The following is an 18,091-nucleotide window of genomic DNA, read 5'->3' as shown; positions in this document are numbered from 1 at the left end:
GGAAGGGACAAGCGAGTGCACTCCCCTCCTGAACCATACCAGGCCACATGCCCTCAACATGGGGGGTGCTTTGGGGCAGGGGAGGGCTCTGTTGATGGGGACAAGGGCCTCTACCCCACAACCCTGGGCTGTGGTTGTGGGGATCTGCAAGCAGGGGCCTTATCGAAATCTGGAAGCCCCCTGTAAAAAGGGGGCCTCCAGATCTAAGCCCCCCTATGTGAATGAGTATAGGGTACGTCGTACCTGTACCCATTCACCAAAAATGTAGATCCATCGTCAATCACAATGCCTGCTGCCAACGCCGGACCCAAAAAAAGAAAATAAAAAATCTCCGCTCATGACGAACGCTCCTGCGGTCTGCTTGCCCCTCCGTATGACATTTTTTAAATAGCTATGGGTCACCGCCCCCTGTGACATCATTGACCAGTGCATGCTGGGTCGCTGATGTCACATGACGTCAGCATGCATAATCTGCTTCTTTTTCTTTATTATTATTCATTGTGTTTATTACTTACTTAAGTTCTGCTTCCTCTTCTGTAATACAATTTTTATCACTTTTTCTCTTATATTCACCGACCGACACAGCTCCTCTCTGTAACCAAATGGGTTGTATAGCCTGCCATTAGGAGAAACTAGGCAAAATTGTTACACAATACACAGAACTTTAATCCCGCCCCAGGCGGGCCCCGTGCTATCACGGGGGGGGGGGGGGGGCGGACACTGACTGAGTGGGCAAAACTTTTGCACCGCGAATTGGGAGAATGCCTCCCCTGTCTGCGTGGAAATAGCAGACCAACTAGTGCATGGCCTTAAGTACGTTTGTGACGCGGCCCTGGATACTCTCCTTCTGCTATCCAGGGCCTCAGTGTCAGCCGTTGTGTTGAGGCGCCTCATTTGGCTGAAATGCTGGTCTGCTGACCAGGCATCCAAGAAAGCCCTGCCGGTTCTTCCCTTCCTTGGCGAACGGCTCTTTGGAGCCTCGTTGGATGACATTATTAAAAATGCAGCGGGTGGTAAGAGTACACTTCTCCCACAGGCCAGGAAGGCTAAGGAGCCACGTCGCAGGCAAGTGCCCTCCTTTTCCGCTCACAAGCGGCTTTTTTGTCCGCCCGGTGCTTCGGCAAAACGACCCCAGCCCGACAGGATGCCCACGGACGGTCAGAAGCGTCCCTGGAACTGCAAGCCTAACAAGCCTGCGAACAAATGTGCTACCGCATGAAGGTTTGCCCCCACCCATGTCACGGGTGGGGGGTCGTCTTCGGGAGTTTGCAGCCCGTTGGACCTCCCGGTTATCAGACCAATGGGTCTGCGATCTGATTTCCACAGGTTACAAGATAGAGTTTGGCCGACAAACAGATTCTTTCCCTCCAGAATACCCGCGTCCCCGATTCGCCGGGAGGCCCTGTTAGGGGGGTGAGGGACTTGCTGAATCGGGGTGATTGTACCGGTTCCGGAATCGGAACGCTTCCAGGGGTTCTACTCAAATCTGTTTGTGGTTCCCAAGAAGGAAGGGGTAAGTCCAATATTGGACCTAAAAGCCCTCAATCACTTTGTAAAAGTGCAGAGGTTCAGAATGGAATCATTTCGCTCAGTAGACGCTGCACTCCATCAAGGGGACTTCCTGGCGTCCTTGGACATTCAGGATGCCTACCTGCACATACCCATATGCCTTTGGCATCAAAAGTTTCTGCGTTTGGCAGTCGGGGAAGCCCACTACCAGTTTGTGGCTCTTCCTTTTGGCCTGGCATCAGCCCCCCGAGTCTTTACCAAAGTACTGGCTCCAGTGTTGGCATTGTTGAGAAAACACAGGATCGCGATCATGAGTTACCTAGACGATCTCCTCCTGAGAGCTTCTTCTGCCTCAGAATTAGAGGAGGATGTGGCGATCACCTTGCAGTCCCTGCAAGCATTTGGGTGGATGTTGAACCTAAAGAAGTCGGTGGTGGTACCGTCTCAGCGTCTGGAGTACCTGGGGTGTTACTATTGGACTCCAGGGAAGCAAGGGTTTTTCTCCCCTCAGACAAATTGCTGACTCTCGGATCTGTGGTCAAACTACTGATGAACCGCAAGTGGTCATCACTCCGCTTTTGCATGCGGGTGCTGGGGCTCATGGTAGCCTCCTTCGAGGCAGTACCTTATGCCCAGTTCCACACCAGAGTCCTGCAGAAGGAGCCCTTGACAAAATGGGACAAATCTCCGTTGTCCCTGGATCGGCTGATCCAGGTGAGCCAGCCAGTAAGGGACTCCCTGATCTGGTGGTTGAGGTCCCCGGTGATTCAGTCCGGAAAATCGTTCCTTCCTCTGAAATGGACGGTGGTCACTACGGACACCAGTCTGTCCGGCTGGGGTGGAGTGATGGGGATTCAGTCGGCTCAGGGACTCTGGTCGACGGAAGAATCCAAGTTGCTGATCAATCTGCTCGAATTGAGAGCAATCAGGCTCTGCCTCCACACGTGGTCGTTGTGTCTTCAAGGGCGTCCGACCAGGATACAGTCAGACAACGCCACGGCTGTGGCGTACATAAATCACCAAGGGGGAACAGGAAGCTCAGCCGCTGCTCGGGAGGTCGCTCACATACTTCGGTGGGCAGAGCGACACGTTACGGCCCTGTCAGCCATTTACATCCTGGGGGTGGAAAATTGTCAGGCGGACTATCTGAGTCGACAGATGCTGGACCCAGGAGAATGGGCATTGCATCCGGAGATATTCAGGCGGCTGTGCTTGAAATGGGGCACACCAGATGTGGATCTATTGGCTTCCCGGCTCAATCGGAAGGTGCCGAGATTCGTGTCCAGGACAAGAGATCCGTGGGCAGACGCGCCAGATGCGCTGGTGGCTCCGTGGGATCAGTACCAGCTGATCTACGCCTTTCCTCCCCTGAAACTGTTGCCACGTCTGCTTCGCAGAGTGGAAGCCGAGGGGATTCCAGTACTCCTGATTGCCCCAGATTGGCCTCAGCGGGCCTGGTACGCAGACCTGGTGCACCTGGTGGCAGATGCTCCCTGGCAACTGCCGTTAAGAGAGGACCTGCTATCTCAAGGTCCAATCTTTCACCCTGCTTTACCATCACTGGCTTTAATGGTCTGGCTATTGAAAGCCAGATATTGAGGAACGGGGGTCTGTCGGACTCGGTGATTCCAACTATGCTGAGGGTGTGGAAATCTTCCAGGAAGATATACCATCGTTCTTGGAAGGCCTACATCTCCATGTGTGAGGAGAAAGGGTGGCATCCGCGCTCTTTCTCTATATCCAGGATCCTGTTTCTTCACCAAGGTGTAGACCAGAGGTTGGCGTTGTGCATCATCAAGGGGCAGACTTCAGCTCTGGCTGTTTTTTTTTTCAAAGATGCCTGGCGTCTCACTCATTGGTGAGTACCTTTGTGCAGGGGGTGCGACATGTAGTCCCTCCGGTGCGTCCTCCGTTACCTCTGTGGGATTTGAACCTGGTGTTGTTGGTGCTTCAGAAGCCGCTGTTTGAGAATATCAGGGAGATTCCTCTGCTGACCCTTTCACAGAAGGTTGTCTTTCTAGTGGCCATCACATCGGCCAGGAGGGTTTCGGGACTGGCGGCCTTGTCCTGCAAGTTGCCTTATCTGGTCATCCACAGGGATAAGGTGTTGTTGCGTCTGCAACCGTCCTTTCTACCGAAGGTGGTTTTCGGCCTTTCATATCAATGAGGACATTGTATTGCCATCATTGTGTCCTAAGCTGAAGCACCCCAAGGAGGTGGACCTTCACGCTCTGGATGTGGTTAGGGCTCTGAAGGTGTACTTGTCTGCCACAGCTTCCTTTCGGAAGTCAGACTCATTGTTTGTTTCGGTGGCTGGTCCTAAGAAGGGTATGGCAGTCTCGTCGGCCACCATTTCCAGGTGGATCAGACAGATTGTAGTCCAAGCCTATGCCTTGAAGGGGCAGGTGCCTTCCTTTCCAGTCACGGCCCACTCTACAAGAGCAATCGGAACGTCTTGGGCCTTCCGACACCAAGTGTCTGTCGCTCAGGGTGTAAGGCGGCGACCTGGTCGTCTGTCCATATGTTTACCAAGTTCTACAAGGTAGACGTCAGTGCATCGGCTGATGCCTGTTTTTGGCTGCAAAGTTTTGCAGGCGGCCGTGTAGTTGCGATTTAATTTTTTCCTGTTTTTTCGATAAAAACGCAGTACTGTTTTGGTTAATGCATTACTTCCGCAATGTTGCGGTCTTGGGGATCACTCCTGTTGGGGATACCCAGTTATATAGTGGTGTTTTTCCACACACTGCTGTTTTTTTTGTGGGTTTAGTTTCACTAGTTCCCACTTGCCATGGTGGATGAAGTTTTTTTGCTGTTTTTCCCACCCCTCGTTTGGCACTGCTTGGGGATGTCCCATTTAGTTACAGAGAGGAGCTGTGTCGGTCGGTGAATATAAGAGAAAATAGGATTTTTTGTACTCACCGTAAAATCTTTTCTCTGTAATTCACCGACCGACACAGCACCCACCCCTCCTTTTTTCAATGTTATACTGCTTGTTGACGTACTGAAGCTGCCAGGAGCAGTGGAAAGGGTTGATAGCACAGGGTCCACACCCCTGGGGCGGGATTAAAGTTCTGTGTATTGTGTAACAATTTTGCCTAGTTTCTCCTAACGGCAGGCTATACAACCCATTTAGTTACAGAGAGGAGCTGTGTCGGTCGGTGAATTACAGAGAAAAGGATTTTACTGTGAGTACAAAAAATCCTATTTTTTTAACCACTTCATGCCGACCGTATGCAAATTTGCGTTCATGGCTTGAAGAGGTTATACCGGGGTTGATGCAGTTTTTCAGAGCCAACGGTTGGCTTTTTAGTGATAACAACCGATGCAGCTGAAAGCTGCTCTGCTGTTAACCATAAAGAGCGTGTCCGCCAGCTAGGCTGAGACCCGAAAAAAAATGTATTCGGCTTTGATCGGGTCTCCGATGTGAAATCCCGGAAGCGACATCACAACGTCACTTCCACTTTACTCGGCTGCCAATGGCGCCGATTTTTTATTTTATTTTACAGTATTCAGAATCGCCGATTTTGCCGATTTGAATAGTGCATAGGAGGGATTTGGGGTCTTTTAGACCCCAGAAACCCTCCATAAATCTCACCACATATTACTGTCACAAGGGATGTTTACATTCCTTGTGACATCAATAAAAGTGATCAGATTTTATTTTATTTTTTTAAAGGGACAATATAAAAAAAAAATAAGAAAAATAAATGTTTTCTTAAAAGCGCCCCAGTCCCCGCGTGCTCGCGCATACAGGCACGCATACGTAAGTCAGGCCCGCAAATGTAAACGGTATTCACATCACACATGTGAGGTTTCACCGCGATAATCAGAGTAAGAGCAATAATTCCAGCAAAATACCTCCTCTGTAACTCTAACCTGGTAACTGTTAAATTTTTTCAAAGCTTCGCATATGGAGACTTGTCACCATTCCACAAGTGTGCGCAATTTCAAAGCATTCTCATTTATGAAAGCGTCTGTCTTTCCAAAATCTTGTGTTTGAAAGACCGCTGCGCAAATACCATGTGACAAAAAGTTTGCAACGATCGCCATTTTATTTTGTAGGGTCTCTGCTAATTTATATATATATATATATATATATATATATATATATATATATATATATATATATATATATATATATATATATATATAAAATACGGATTTTACCTTGTAAGCAACAGAAATAGGCTTAGGCATGAAAAGGTTAACACTCACCAGATTGCTTTAACATCTGAAAAGTAAACTGTAAGCTACTGCTTGCTTGGCCTTTCAAGCTAGATCAGAAGGGCACATAGAGACCCAAATACTGTGTAGGGCAGACCTTATGGCTTTGTGAAAAGGTTTGTATAAACCTGATTAAAATTCCAAGTATTCTCAGAGCACTGCTCCATTAATTAAACACCACATTTTAGATGTTGGCAGCCAGATGTATATATCAAACAGGGATTCTTAAGATATTTAATCCTGAACACAATCTGTTTAAAACTCCTACATGGTGTTTGTTTTGGCTCTTTTATAAATGTCACCCAAGAGCTTTGACAAGGAAAACAGAATCTTTAACTCTCGCTGAGATTATTGTCTCTGTTGGCTAAACCTCACATTTTTTTTATATTAATTTAAAAAAACACGCACACATTTCTAATATTGGTGCAACAAAGTCTACTGGTCAGCCCCGGGGTCAGTTGCATGTTCAATGACATCACCAATATCTAGTGAATGGATAGCTTGCATTCTCAGTGATGTCACTGATATCCAGTGAATGGATTGGCTTCAATCTCAGTGATGTCACCGGTCTCTCTTGAGTTGGTAGGCTGCATTCTAAGTGATGTCACTGGTTTCTAGTGATTGGATAGGCTGCATTCTAAGTGATATAACTGGTCACTAGTTATTGGATAGGCTGCATTCTAAGTGATGTCACTGGTCTTTAGTGATTAGATAGGCTGCATTCTAAGTGATGTCACTGGTCTCTAGTGATTGGATAGGCTGCATTCTAAGTGATGTCACTGGTCACTAGTAAGTGGATAGGCTGCATACATCCGAATCTCAGAAAATCAAATTTTCATTCGAAAAACAAATCATAAAATGAAATGCGGATGTCTACTAGTTAATAGATAGGCTACACTTTCAGTGATGTCACTGGTCCCTAGTGAATGGATGGGCAGAATTTCAATGATGACATTTGTCTGTAGTGAGTGGATAGGCTGTACAGCCTTCGCCAAAAGTTTTGAGAATGACACAAATGTTAATTTTCACAAAGTCTGCTGCCTCAGCTTTTATGATGGCAGTTTGCATATACTCCAGAATGTTATGAAGCGTGATCAGATGAATTGCGATTAGTTGTAAAGTCCCTCTTTGCCATGAAAATGCACTTAATCCCATAAAAAACATTTCTACTGCATTTGTGAAGAACGCTTCAGGGTGCCCAAGAAAGTCCAGGACTGTCTCCTACAATTGGTTCAGCTGTGGGATCGGGGCGCCAAACAGTGGAGAGCTTTCTCAGGAATGGCAGCAGGAAGCTGTGAGTAGATCGGCACGCACAGCGAGGAGAAGACTTTTGGAGGATGGCCTGGTGTCAAGAAGGGCAGCAAAGAAGCCACTTCTATCCAGGAACACACTTTAGGAACAGACTGATATTCTGCAAAAGGTACAGGGATAGGACTGCTGAGGACTGGGGGAAAGTCATTTTCTCTGGTGAATCCCCTTTTCCGATTGTTTGGGGCATCCGGAAAAGGAGAAAAGAAGAAAAGGTGAGCGCCACCATCAGTCCTGTGTCATGTCAACAGTAAAGCATCCTGAGATCATTCATGGGTGGGGGTTGCTTCTCAGCCAAGGTAGTAGGCTCACTCACAATTTTGCCTAAAACACAGCCATGAATAAAGAATGGTACAAAAACATCCTCCGAGAGCAACTTCTCCCAACCATCCAAGAACAGTTTGATGAGGAACAAATTCTTTCCCAGCATGATGGAGCACCTTACCATAAGGCAAAAGAGATAACTAAGTGGCTCGGGGAACAACACATGGAAATTTTGGGTCCATTGCAGGAAACTCCCCATGACTTGATCCCATTAAGAATTTGTGGTCAATCTTTAAGAGTCAGGTGAGCAAAAAAAAAAAAACATAAATTCTGACAAACTCCAAGCATTGATTATACAATAATGACATAGGCCTTCTGGCTTGGTTCGCCCTCTCTTTGGGGGTCTCCCTTCGGGGGAGCCCCTACCCTAGTACCTGGGTGGGTCTGTTTCGGCAGAGAAAGGCGGTCGTCCGGCTTCGGCTGGATGGGCCATGTATTGGTACCTCAGTCCCTGTCTGGAGCCTAACGCCCCGGGGGATCAGGGTAAGGTCCTTCCTTGTGGAGGACAGCAGACACCCATGACATGTTTTTGTGTTTCACTCTTGATGTGTGTGCACTTTTTTTGGCACCGGGTGGAAGTTTTTGGGTGTGTTTTGCACGCCATAGGCTTTTTCAATCGAAAAAAAAAAAAAATGATTATACAATAATGGGCTGCCATCAGTCAGGATGTGGCCCAGAAGTTGACTGACAGCATGCCAGGGAGAATTGCAGAGGTTTTGAAAAAGAAGGGTCAACACTGCAAATATTGACTCTTTGCATAAACTTCATGTTATTGTCAATAAAAGCCTTTGACACTTATAAATTGCTTGTAATAATACTTCAGTATATCATAGTAACATCTGACAAAAACATCTAAAAAACAGTGAAGCAGCAGACTTTGTGAAAATGTATATTTTTGTCATTCTCAAAACTTTTGGCCGTGGCTGTATTTTCAGTGAAGTCACCAGTCTCTAGTGAATTGATAGGCTGCATTCTCTGTGATGTCACTGGTCTCTTGTGAATGGATAGGCTGCATTCTAGTGATGTCACTAGTCTCTAGTGAATTGATAGGCTGCAATCTCAGTGATAACACTGGTCTCTAGTGAATGGATAGGCTGCATTCTAGTGATGTCACTGGTCTCTAGTGAATGGATAGGCTGCATTCTAGTGATGTCACTGGTCTCTATTGAATGGATAGGCTGCAATCTTAGTGATGTCACTGGTCTCTAGTGAATGGATAGGCTGCAATCTCAGTGATGTCACTGGTCTCTAGTGAATTGATAGGCTGCATTCTCAGTGATGTCACTGGTCTCTAGTGAATGGATAGGCTGCATTCTAGTGATGTAACTGGTCTCTAGTGAATGGATAGGCTGCAATCTCAGTGATGTCACTGGTCTCTAGTGAATGGATAGGCTGCATTCTAGTGATGTCACTGGTCTCTAGTGAATGGATAGGCTGCAATCTCAGTGATGTCACTGGTCTCTAGTGAATGGATAGGCTGCAATCTCAGTGATGTCACTGGTCTCTAGTGAATTGATAGGCTGCCTTCTCAGTGATGTCACTGGTCTCTAGTGAATGGATAGGCTGCATTCTAGTGATGTCACTGGTCTCTAGTGAATGGATAGGCTGCATTCTAGTGATGTCACTGGTCTCTAGTGAATGGATAGGCTGCATGCTAGTGATGTCACTGGTCTCTAGTGAATGGATAGGCTGCATTCTAGTGATGTCACTGGTCTCTAGTGAATGGATAGGCTGCAATCTCAGTGATGTCACTGGTCTCTAGTGAATGGATAGGCTGCATTCTAGTGATGTCACTTGTCTCTAGTGAATGGATAGGCTGCATTCTAGTGAGGTCACTTGTCTCTAGTGAATGGATAGGCTGCAATCTCAGTGATGTCACTTGTATATCATGTGTTCATAAACTTACATACTGGTATGATATGTGTATGTCTGAATCCTGCAAACTCAGTTTAGCGATGGAAGCTCATTATACATTACAGCTACTGTAAGAATGTTGGTATGTGGCCTACCTATCTGTACTGTGTGTGTGCACATGTGGCATATAAAAGGACTGTAACATTCTGTAACACAGAACAGCTGGGTGAAGGTCTAATCCTCTGTAACGCGTGAGTAAGATGAGATTGATGCCTCTGGCCTTGGGGCCGTGTTTACCAGGCAGCGGCTATTTATAATCCGCAATAACAACAGCACTTCAACCGAATTCCAAAACATCCCTGAGATCTTGCCTTATACACAGGAACGTGCCCTTTGTCCACAAGTGGATTGTGCCACTTTTTCCGTTAACTCCGCTGTTAATGTCACGATTGGAGTTAAAGTGGTTTTCCACCCACTGATCCCTTCAAAGAGAAGCTGTCTTAAATATATATTGTCCTGTTTTTAGCCTGACACTTAAGCTTGAGTAAACAAAGACAAAGGATGGGCGCACCACTATGAACAAATCCAAAAAAGGTTTGTTTATTCATATATTGGCATTTATTTAGGTCATGATACAGTAGGTCATGATACAGTATATCCAGTAGTAGTTGGTCACATTCAACTGGGCTTGCTCTGTAACGTTGAGGATGTTTTGTAGCTTCTGTGTCTGGTGTGTTCCTTGGTCTTCATGATGCTGTTTGTTCACTAAGGCCCCTTTCACATGGACGATCCGTTCAGGTCCGCCTGTCAGTTTTTCAGGCAGACCTGAACGGATGCTCCATAGAGCTCTATGGAGCGTCGGATGTCAGCGGTAACATGTCCGCTGATATCCGAGCTGCTCCAATCCGAAAAAAGTGTGACGGAGGAAAAAGCTATTTTTCCATCTGTTCATCGGGTCGGATCGGGTGACGACAGACCGCAGTGTCCGTCGTCACCCGATCTCCCATAAGGAAGAGCGGCGCTGTGACAGGTCCGTCCCTGCACAGTGTGCAGAGACAGACCTGTCATCTTCTTGCTCAGTGGAGATCGCTCCTGAATGGATAAGCTCATCACCTGTTCATATATCTGAAGTACCAGAAGGGTAAGAGCAAGAGGCAGGACCACCAACTTTGCAGCATAGTACCTTTCTCTGTCAAACAATGCCAACAACAATCCAGTACTGATTGTAGCTGCAGATGGACACCGGTGGCAAGAAAGCGCCCTGAGGCGATTCAGTTCGCATAGGTAGCGCTATACAAGTCACTCATTCATTCATTCATTCAGTACTGAGGACAGGAAATTTATGTAAAAGGACAGGTTATTTTTCATCAGCGTGTAGGAATCCTTTAATTTTTTTTTCCTGTATTTGAGGTGTAGCATTTTGATACCACCTATACATGAATTTGTTTCAGGTAAAAGATACTGTCATGTTCACATCTGTTTACATTTGTTAACAGCGGACGTTTTGGTCGAGTCCACAAGTGTGTAGAGATATCCACCGGGCTACGACTGGCTGCCAAATTGATTAAAATTAAAGCTCCGAAGGACAGGGTATGTACGGATAATGGTTTCCTACTGAGATTTCTTAAAAACTGGCCTTGTAAAGCTACCCATACACTAGTAGGATTTCCTTGGAAAATATTTGGTTTTCTGAACGGTCCTTTAAATTTTCCAATGTGTAGCTCCCTCCTGTTGGTGGCTAGGCAAATTTAGCTTTAGCTTCTTCTGTAACCAAGGAAGCAGTGATTGTTTGGTCTGGCCTGTTCATGGTCTCACAGGCTGGGAATTTGATTGCTTACCCCAACCTCTGGAAGAAATTTTCAGACCTTAGGGTGGGAGATTCAAATTGACTAACCTGAATATTTCTCGGGCTCCAGCCAATCCCTGGATGGGAAGTGTCCAGAAGGGGGCTGGTAGATACATAGTCTGAGACACTGGGGAGTAGGGTTCCTTCACCCCAGGAGGGTTCCAAGGTGCGTGGGTTGCTGCTGTCTCGCGCCCTATGGACTGAACAGCTGCTCAAAGAGGCTTTAGAGGTGCCATAACTGATGACCTGATAAAAACTTGGCTCCAATTTAATCACAGACCCTCAACACAAGGAATTTAGTTCAGAGAGTATCATGGTTGTGCAATAGTTTGTCTGTTTACCTGTTCCCATGTGTTCATCTAGAGACCAGCCGACCCTCACCTGTCTGCTTTTGTAATCCATCCTCTGGCATGGCTCCACCCTAGCTCCTATCAGGGAGCTCTATATTAACCTGTGCACTGCAGGCCAACGCTGCTGATCAACCTTTGTGTGTTAGCTTCCTGTTACCTGCCGTGTGCTCTTCTGTTGTTCCGTTACCGACTTTGGCGTGTCCTTGACCATCCCTGTTTGCCTGTGATCCTGACCTTTTGGCGTGTCCCTGACTATTCCTGTCTGCTTGTGGCTCCGACCTTGGCTTTGTCCCTCACTATCCCTATCATCCTGTTGCCTACTGTGGGTGTGAGCTGGGGGTCGCGACCTGGAGCCAGTTGCAGTCAAGTCCATCCTCACCACTAGAGGCGCTGGTGAACACCTGCTGGCTCTTAGACTCCACGCCCCAGGGAATCTTTCGCTCTAACCCCGGTGGGATCTGTCCCCCGTCTGCAGCAGTCAGCCGTAGGGTCCACAACCTTGCGTTGCACTCCTGATCCCTACGGTGTGCATCTGTCACCTCGCCTCAAGGTGACCTGACAGAGAGGCTCCATCTTGCTCACTGGGTGGTGTCTGTAGGAGGCTGGAAGGAGGCAGCTGTCTTGGGGACTTGTGAGCAGTGACCTTAAACTCATCCCTGATCGTGCTGGACACTGCACTGGGTAGTGATAGCTGCACCATGGGCGCAAGGTAACCAGACGTTCAAAGACTTGCCCCATGGTCTTCAGCTCTGGGGCCTTGGACTGTTCACCACTAGCTACTACCATTAGGAAAGACCGTCCTTTAATGTACTTACCATCAAGACTTTTTTTTTTTGAGTATCCCATGCCTTACCTCTCTTTTTGTTACAAGCTTACGAACAATATAACCCAAAAAGACAACCCCCAGACTGTTTATTGAAGTAAGAGTAAATTAATTATTGCTTGGGTGGCTGGTGACATCTGCACTATTTGGGGAAGAGCAAGTTAAAATTTTCAGCCCCTGCAGGGGTAGCACTACAAATGGTTTGTAGACTCAAATCAATGATGCTTTCGACTGTAGGGACAAGAAAATTTGAAGGAACAGGATGAAAAGTTTTTCTCGAACAAACAAAATTCTAACTGTGAAAAAGCTTTTCAATCAGGAAATATCAAACATGTTTTAATGCACATGTTCTAGGCACAAAAGAAACCTGGTTAATACAGTACCTCAGCAATAGCAAATCTGGATGAAATTTGAACCGTTTCCCGGGCAGCGCACGCCAATATACATCGGCAGAATGGCACTGGTGGGCAAAAGGGCGTACAGCCCTTTAAGAAGCGGTGCTGCGTGCGCGCGCCCATCGCGGTCTCCGTGACCGCGGGTCTCGCTGACTCGATGTCCGCCGGGTGCCCGCGTGTCATGGAGAGGTAGAACGGGGAGATGCTTTTGTAAACAAAGCATTTCCCCGTTCTGCCTAGTGACTGGACAGAGATCACTGCTCTCTGTCATCGAGAGCAGTGATCGCTGTCATGTGTGTTGTAGCCCCTCCCTCCCACAGTTAGAATCACTCCCTAGGACACACTTAACCCCTTCATCACCACCCCCTGGTGGTTAACCCTTTCACTGCCAGTGTCATTTACACAGTAATCAATACATTTTTATAGCACTGATCGCTGTATAAATGACAGTGGTCCCAAAATAGTGTCAAAAGTGTCCGATCCACCATAATGTTGCAGTCCCGATAAAAATCTCAGATCACCACATTTACTAATAAAAAAAAAAATGTATAATAAAAATGCCATAAATCTATTAATAAATCTATTTTGTTGATGCTATAAACCAATCAATATACGCTTATTGCGATCTATTTTATTTTTATTTTTTACAAATATATGTAGAAGAATACATAAACCTAAACTGAGGGGGAAACATATTTTTTTTTGATATTTTTGGGGATATTTATTATAGCAAAAAGTTTAAAATATTGCTTTTTTTTTAAAATTGTATCTCTTTTTTTTTTTTGTTTATAGCACAAAAAATAAAAAAAGCAGAGAAATGCCACCAAAAGAAAGCTCTATTTGTGGGGGAAAAAAAGCCGTAAAACTTGCCAAAACCGCGCAATTGTCAGTTAAAGTGTTGCGGTGGCGAATCGCAAAAAGTGCTCTGGTCAGGAAGGGGGTAAATCCTTCCGGGGCTGAACTGGTTAAAGCCCAATTCCTATTCTAATTTACCCCAAACCAATATTCGCCCCCCCCCCCCTTCATCCTGGATCCTCCCTATTTTAATTTACCCCCCACCCAACATTTTCCCCTCTGAACGCACTCCCAACAATTTTTATTTATTTTAAAGAAAAATACAGATTCTAATATGGTGCACAAATTTTGAAGTTCATATGAGAATTTAGCGATTGGGTTTGGATCTACAGGAGGACGTATTTCTTTACACAACAGCTCTGATATATGAACTGACCTATGGAGTTTAATATACAGACAGGAATTGTTTTTTTTTTTTTTGCCATTGGCGAGACAATTCATTAATATGTTTTCAATATTTGAGACCGTGCTGTATGATATCAGCCGCCTCCTGAAGTGCTGGCCTTTAGCGCTGAGACGCAGCGCGGCCAATCTGTCAGGCGACTGTGGGGCGAATTTGCATATTCATGAGTCACTCTGTGGGAGTCGCTGTCAGCGCCTCGTTAGGCAACGAGATGGGAGGGCTGGAAAAGGGCACCGGGCCCCAAGCGTTGTCAGGATAGAGACGTTGTCTAGTTAGGCGGTGTGATTAATTAGCAGTATATTTACTCGCCTTGTACGGGGGAGCAGAAATGTCACTAAAATGGTATCTTGTCCCTTTATTTTTTTTTACTTCCAGGACGATGTGAAGAATGAAATTAATGTCATGAACCAGTTAAACCATGTGAACCTGATACAGTTATATGACGCCTTCGAGTGCAAAAACGACTTGACCTTAATCATGGAATAGTATGTATGAGGTTGGGCAGGGGGGCGGGGGTGTATTTACGCTATGTTGTCAAAAATATTGTGACACCTGCCTTTAAACACGGTCAAACGATTATTATTATTATACAGGATTTATATAGCACCAACAGTTTGTGCAATGCTGGGCAGACAGTACAATTACAATACAATTTAACCACTTGCCGCCCGCCCTATAGCAAATAGATGGCGGCAAAGTGGTTGCATAATCCTGACCGGACGTCATATGACGTGATCAGGATTATGAGCCGCCGGGGGCGCGCATCGCGCCGATCGTTGTTGCGGGGTGTCAGTCTGACACCCGGCAACTACGATCTCGGTAAAAAGTCTCCGACGGAGACTCTTTACCATGTGATCAGCCGTGTCCAATCACGGCTGATCACAGTGTAAATAGGAAAAGCCGGTGATCGGCTTTTCCTCACTCGCGTCTTGCAGACGCGAGTAGAGGAGAGCCGATCGGCTGCTCCTCTGACAGGGGGGGTCTGTGCTGATCGATTATCAGCACAGCCCCCCCGAGGATGCCCACACTGGACCACCAGGGACGCCACCAGACCACCAGGGATGCCAAGGACAAGGTATGCCACCCTAGACCACCAGGGATTCCAGTCAGTGCCACAATGGATGCCAATCAGTGCCCATAATGGATGCCAATCAGTGCCCACAATGGGCATCACTGATTGGCATGCATTATTGATTGGCACAATATATTATAATACAATGCCGCCTATCAGTTCCCATCTGTGCCGCCTATCAGTGCCTACCCATGCCCACCTGTGCCGCCTACCCATGCCCACCTGTGCCGCCTACCCATGCCCACCTGTGCCACCTATCCATGCCAATCCGTGCCAATTTGTGCCACCTATCAGTGCCCATCCGTGTTGCCCATCAGTGCCACCCATCAGTGCCGCCTATCAGTGCCACATATCGGTGTCCATCAATGCCACCTCATCAGTGCCACTTCATTGTTGCCACCTCATCGGTGCCCATCAGTGCCGCCTTATCATTGCCCATCAGTGTAACCCCCATCAGTGCCCATCAGTGAAGGAGAAAACTTACTTATTTGCAGTTTTGAAACTGAAACAAAAAAAAACATTTTTTTTTCAAAATTTTCGGTATTTTTTTATTTGTTTAGCAAAAAATAAAAACCGCAGAGGTGATCAAATACCACCAAAAGAAAGCTCTATTTGTGGGAAAAAAAATGATAAAAATTTCATTTGGGTACAGTGTAGCATGACCGCGCAATTGTCATTCAAAGTGCGACAGCGCTGAAAGCTCAAAATTGGTCTGGGCAGGAAGGTGTTTAAGTGCCCGGTATTGAAGTGGTTAATACAGGAGGGATCAGAGGGCTCTGCTCGTTAGAACTTACAATCTAGAAGGGAGGGTTGAGTGGAACAAAAGGTAATAGCTGTGGGGAATGATCAGATGAAGAAAATGAAAATGCCGTTGTTGGGTGTGGGTAGGATAGGCTTCTCTGAAGAGGAGGGATTTCAGGGATCATCTAAAAGCTAATAGAGTAGGCGATAATCGGACAGATTGGGGTAAGGAGTTCCATAGGATTGGAGAATCTCTGGAAAAGTCCTGGAGGCAAGAAAAGGAGGTGGTGATGAGGGAGCTAGAGAGCAGGTCTTGAGAGGAACAAAGAGAACAAGTAGGTTGGTATTTCGAGACTAGGCTAGTGATGTAGCTGGGGGCTAAATTGTGGATGGCTTTGTAAGTAGTTGTTAGTATCTCATATTGAATTTGTTGGGTGAGTGGAAGCCAGTGGAAGGATTGGCAGAAAGGAGTAGTAGACACGGAGCAGTTGGTAAGGTGGATGAGTCTGGTAGCGTCATTCATGATGGACTGAAGGGGGGATAGACTATGTAGAGGTAATCCATTGAGAAGTGAGTTGCAGAAGTCGAGGTGAGAGATGACCAGGGAATAAAGCAAGAGCTTTGTGGTGTCATTGGTTAGAAGGGGCATATTTTGGAGATGTTGTGGAGGTTGAGGCGGCAGGATTTGGACAGTGATTGGACGTGGGGCTTAAAGGAGAGTTCCGAGTCCAGGATAACACCTAGGACCTTGGCATGTGGGGATGGGCTGATAGTTGTGCCATCGATTTTGACAGAGATCAGTGAAAGGGGCACGAGGAGGCGAAAAAATGATAAGTCCGGTTCTGGATAGATTTGGTTTGAGGAAGTGGTGTGACATCCAGACTGATATATCTGATAGTAAATTAGTGATCTGGGAGGAGACGGAGGGAGTGAGCCGAGGGGTAGAGAAATAGATTTGGGTGTCGTCAGCATAGAGATGGTATTGGAAGCCATGGGAGGCTATCAGTGCTACCTGGATGGAACTTGGATGCAACTTTGATAAGGTTTATATATCCTATGAGTTAAAAATCGCACTGGAATCAAACCAAAGCAGTACAGGAACCTTTTCCAAAACTGCTCCGTGCTGAGTTGCATTGAGTGCTGGTTGGGATTTCTTGAGTCGCACAGAATCGCACGACGAGGGAAATCACATAATTTTCTCAATGGTGCCTGTAAACATCAATGCAGCGCTGTAAAAGAGGTTCCTGTGCTACTTTGGTGCAATTTGGCTCCAAAGAATATGGTAACCACATCCAAAGTCGCACTACATAATCGCACTGAAAATTGCATCAAACGTGCATTGCAGTAGCGTTAATCCGAGCCCTACAAACATTACTGAAAACAAGAGCGGGTTTTGGGACTTTAAAGGAAATCACGACCTGGTAAGGCCGCGTATTTCCATCCTTGTTCACTTAAAGTCCCACCCCTCTGTTGCTTGCTTACTGGCTGGCTTGCTTGGTTGCATGCTTGCTCGCTTGCCCTCCCCTTTTTTTGCAAGGTGATTTCCCTTGTCGTAGAGATTCTGTGCGACTAAAGTCGCATCTGAAATCGCACTGGTGTGAACCAGGCCTTATGGTGTGAGTATAAAGTTTTTTTATTTAGTTTTTTTTCTGTTGGGGCACAGGTGATTTTGGAAGAATTTACTGGGCCCTGGTCTAACAATGGTATAGAACCCCTCTATAGGGAAGGTGATGCAGCTTTTTAGCATCCACTGTATGGTGTACTTTCAGGCTGGAGACAATAGCAGCCCCAAGGAAAGTGGAACTCGGGCTGTAGCAGGCATTATCAAGGGAAAGCTTGACCCAAAGTGCATAAAATGTCAACGTTTTTAGAAAAAACAATCCCCTCTGGGTGATCTGTGTATATTGCTGGGAGTTTAGAAAACTTTTGTTGCTATTAAGAAATAAATAGTTGTTTGTTCCACTCTTTTTGTCCTTGGCAGAATGATTCTAAATGGGGGAGGGGTCTGCTTCATTATAATCACCTGGTACACTCTCAGTGTTCTGATGAGAAAAGCTGCAGGGTGCTGCATCCCTGTGAGAGTATTTAACCCTTGGGAAGTATCTCACCAAAACTGAAATTCATGTTGCAGGGGATGCCTAAAATCTGACTTGTAAAATCGGCAAGCCAATCACACAAGCAGGAAATTACATTTCCTGGAGGCGTTCCGTATGTCAACAGTGTAATGAACGCCTCCAGGCTGCCATATTGCATTGGATTTTACATTAAATTACAGTGCTGCAGATTAAAAAGGAAAGGTAATTTTACGAATATTAAATTACAATATGGTTTTTGCTACAATTATATATGCAATTTTTTTTTTTTTTATGCTATATATATTTTTTTTT

General features: G+C 46.1%; 1 protein-coding gene across 3 annotated transcripts in view; it reads left to right on the top strand.

The window, feature by feature from the left end:
* Window positions 1-18,091, top strand: part of MYLK3 (myosin light chain kinase 3) — a 106,051-nt gene that overhangs the window by 58,924 nt on the left and 29,036 nt on the right. For all 3 annotated transcript variants that reach the window (XM_077452442.1, XM_077452449.1, XM_077452430.1), the window contains 2 exons: window positions 10,716-10,809; window positions 14,267-14,376. In XM_077452442.1, the coding sequence (XP_077308568.1) occupies window positions 10,716-10,809; window positions 14,267-14,376 (204 nt within the window). The remainder of the gene's footprint in view (window positions 1-10,715; window positions 10,810-14,266; window positions 14,377-18,091) is intronic.

The sequence above is a fragment of the Lithobates pipiens genome, unplaced genomic scaffold (genome assembly GCF_037356315.1).
Source record: "Lithobates pipiens isolate NorthernLeopardFrog02 unplaced genomic scaffold, aLitPip1_a1.2 Scaffold_10, whole genome shotgun sequence".
Classification (NCBI taxonomy): domain Eukaryota; kingdom Metazoa; phylum Chordata; class Amphibia; order Anura; family Ranidae; genus Lithobates; species Lithobates pipiens.
The sequence above is the reverse complement of the archived record's forward strand: the minus strand, read 5'-3'. Positions and strand labels throughout refer to the sequence as shown.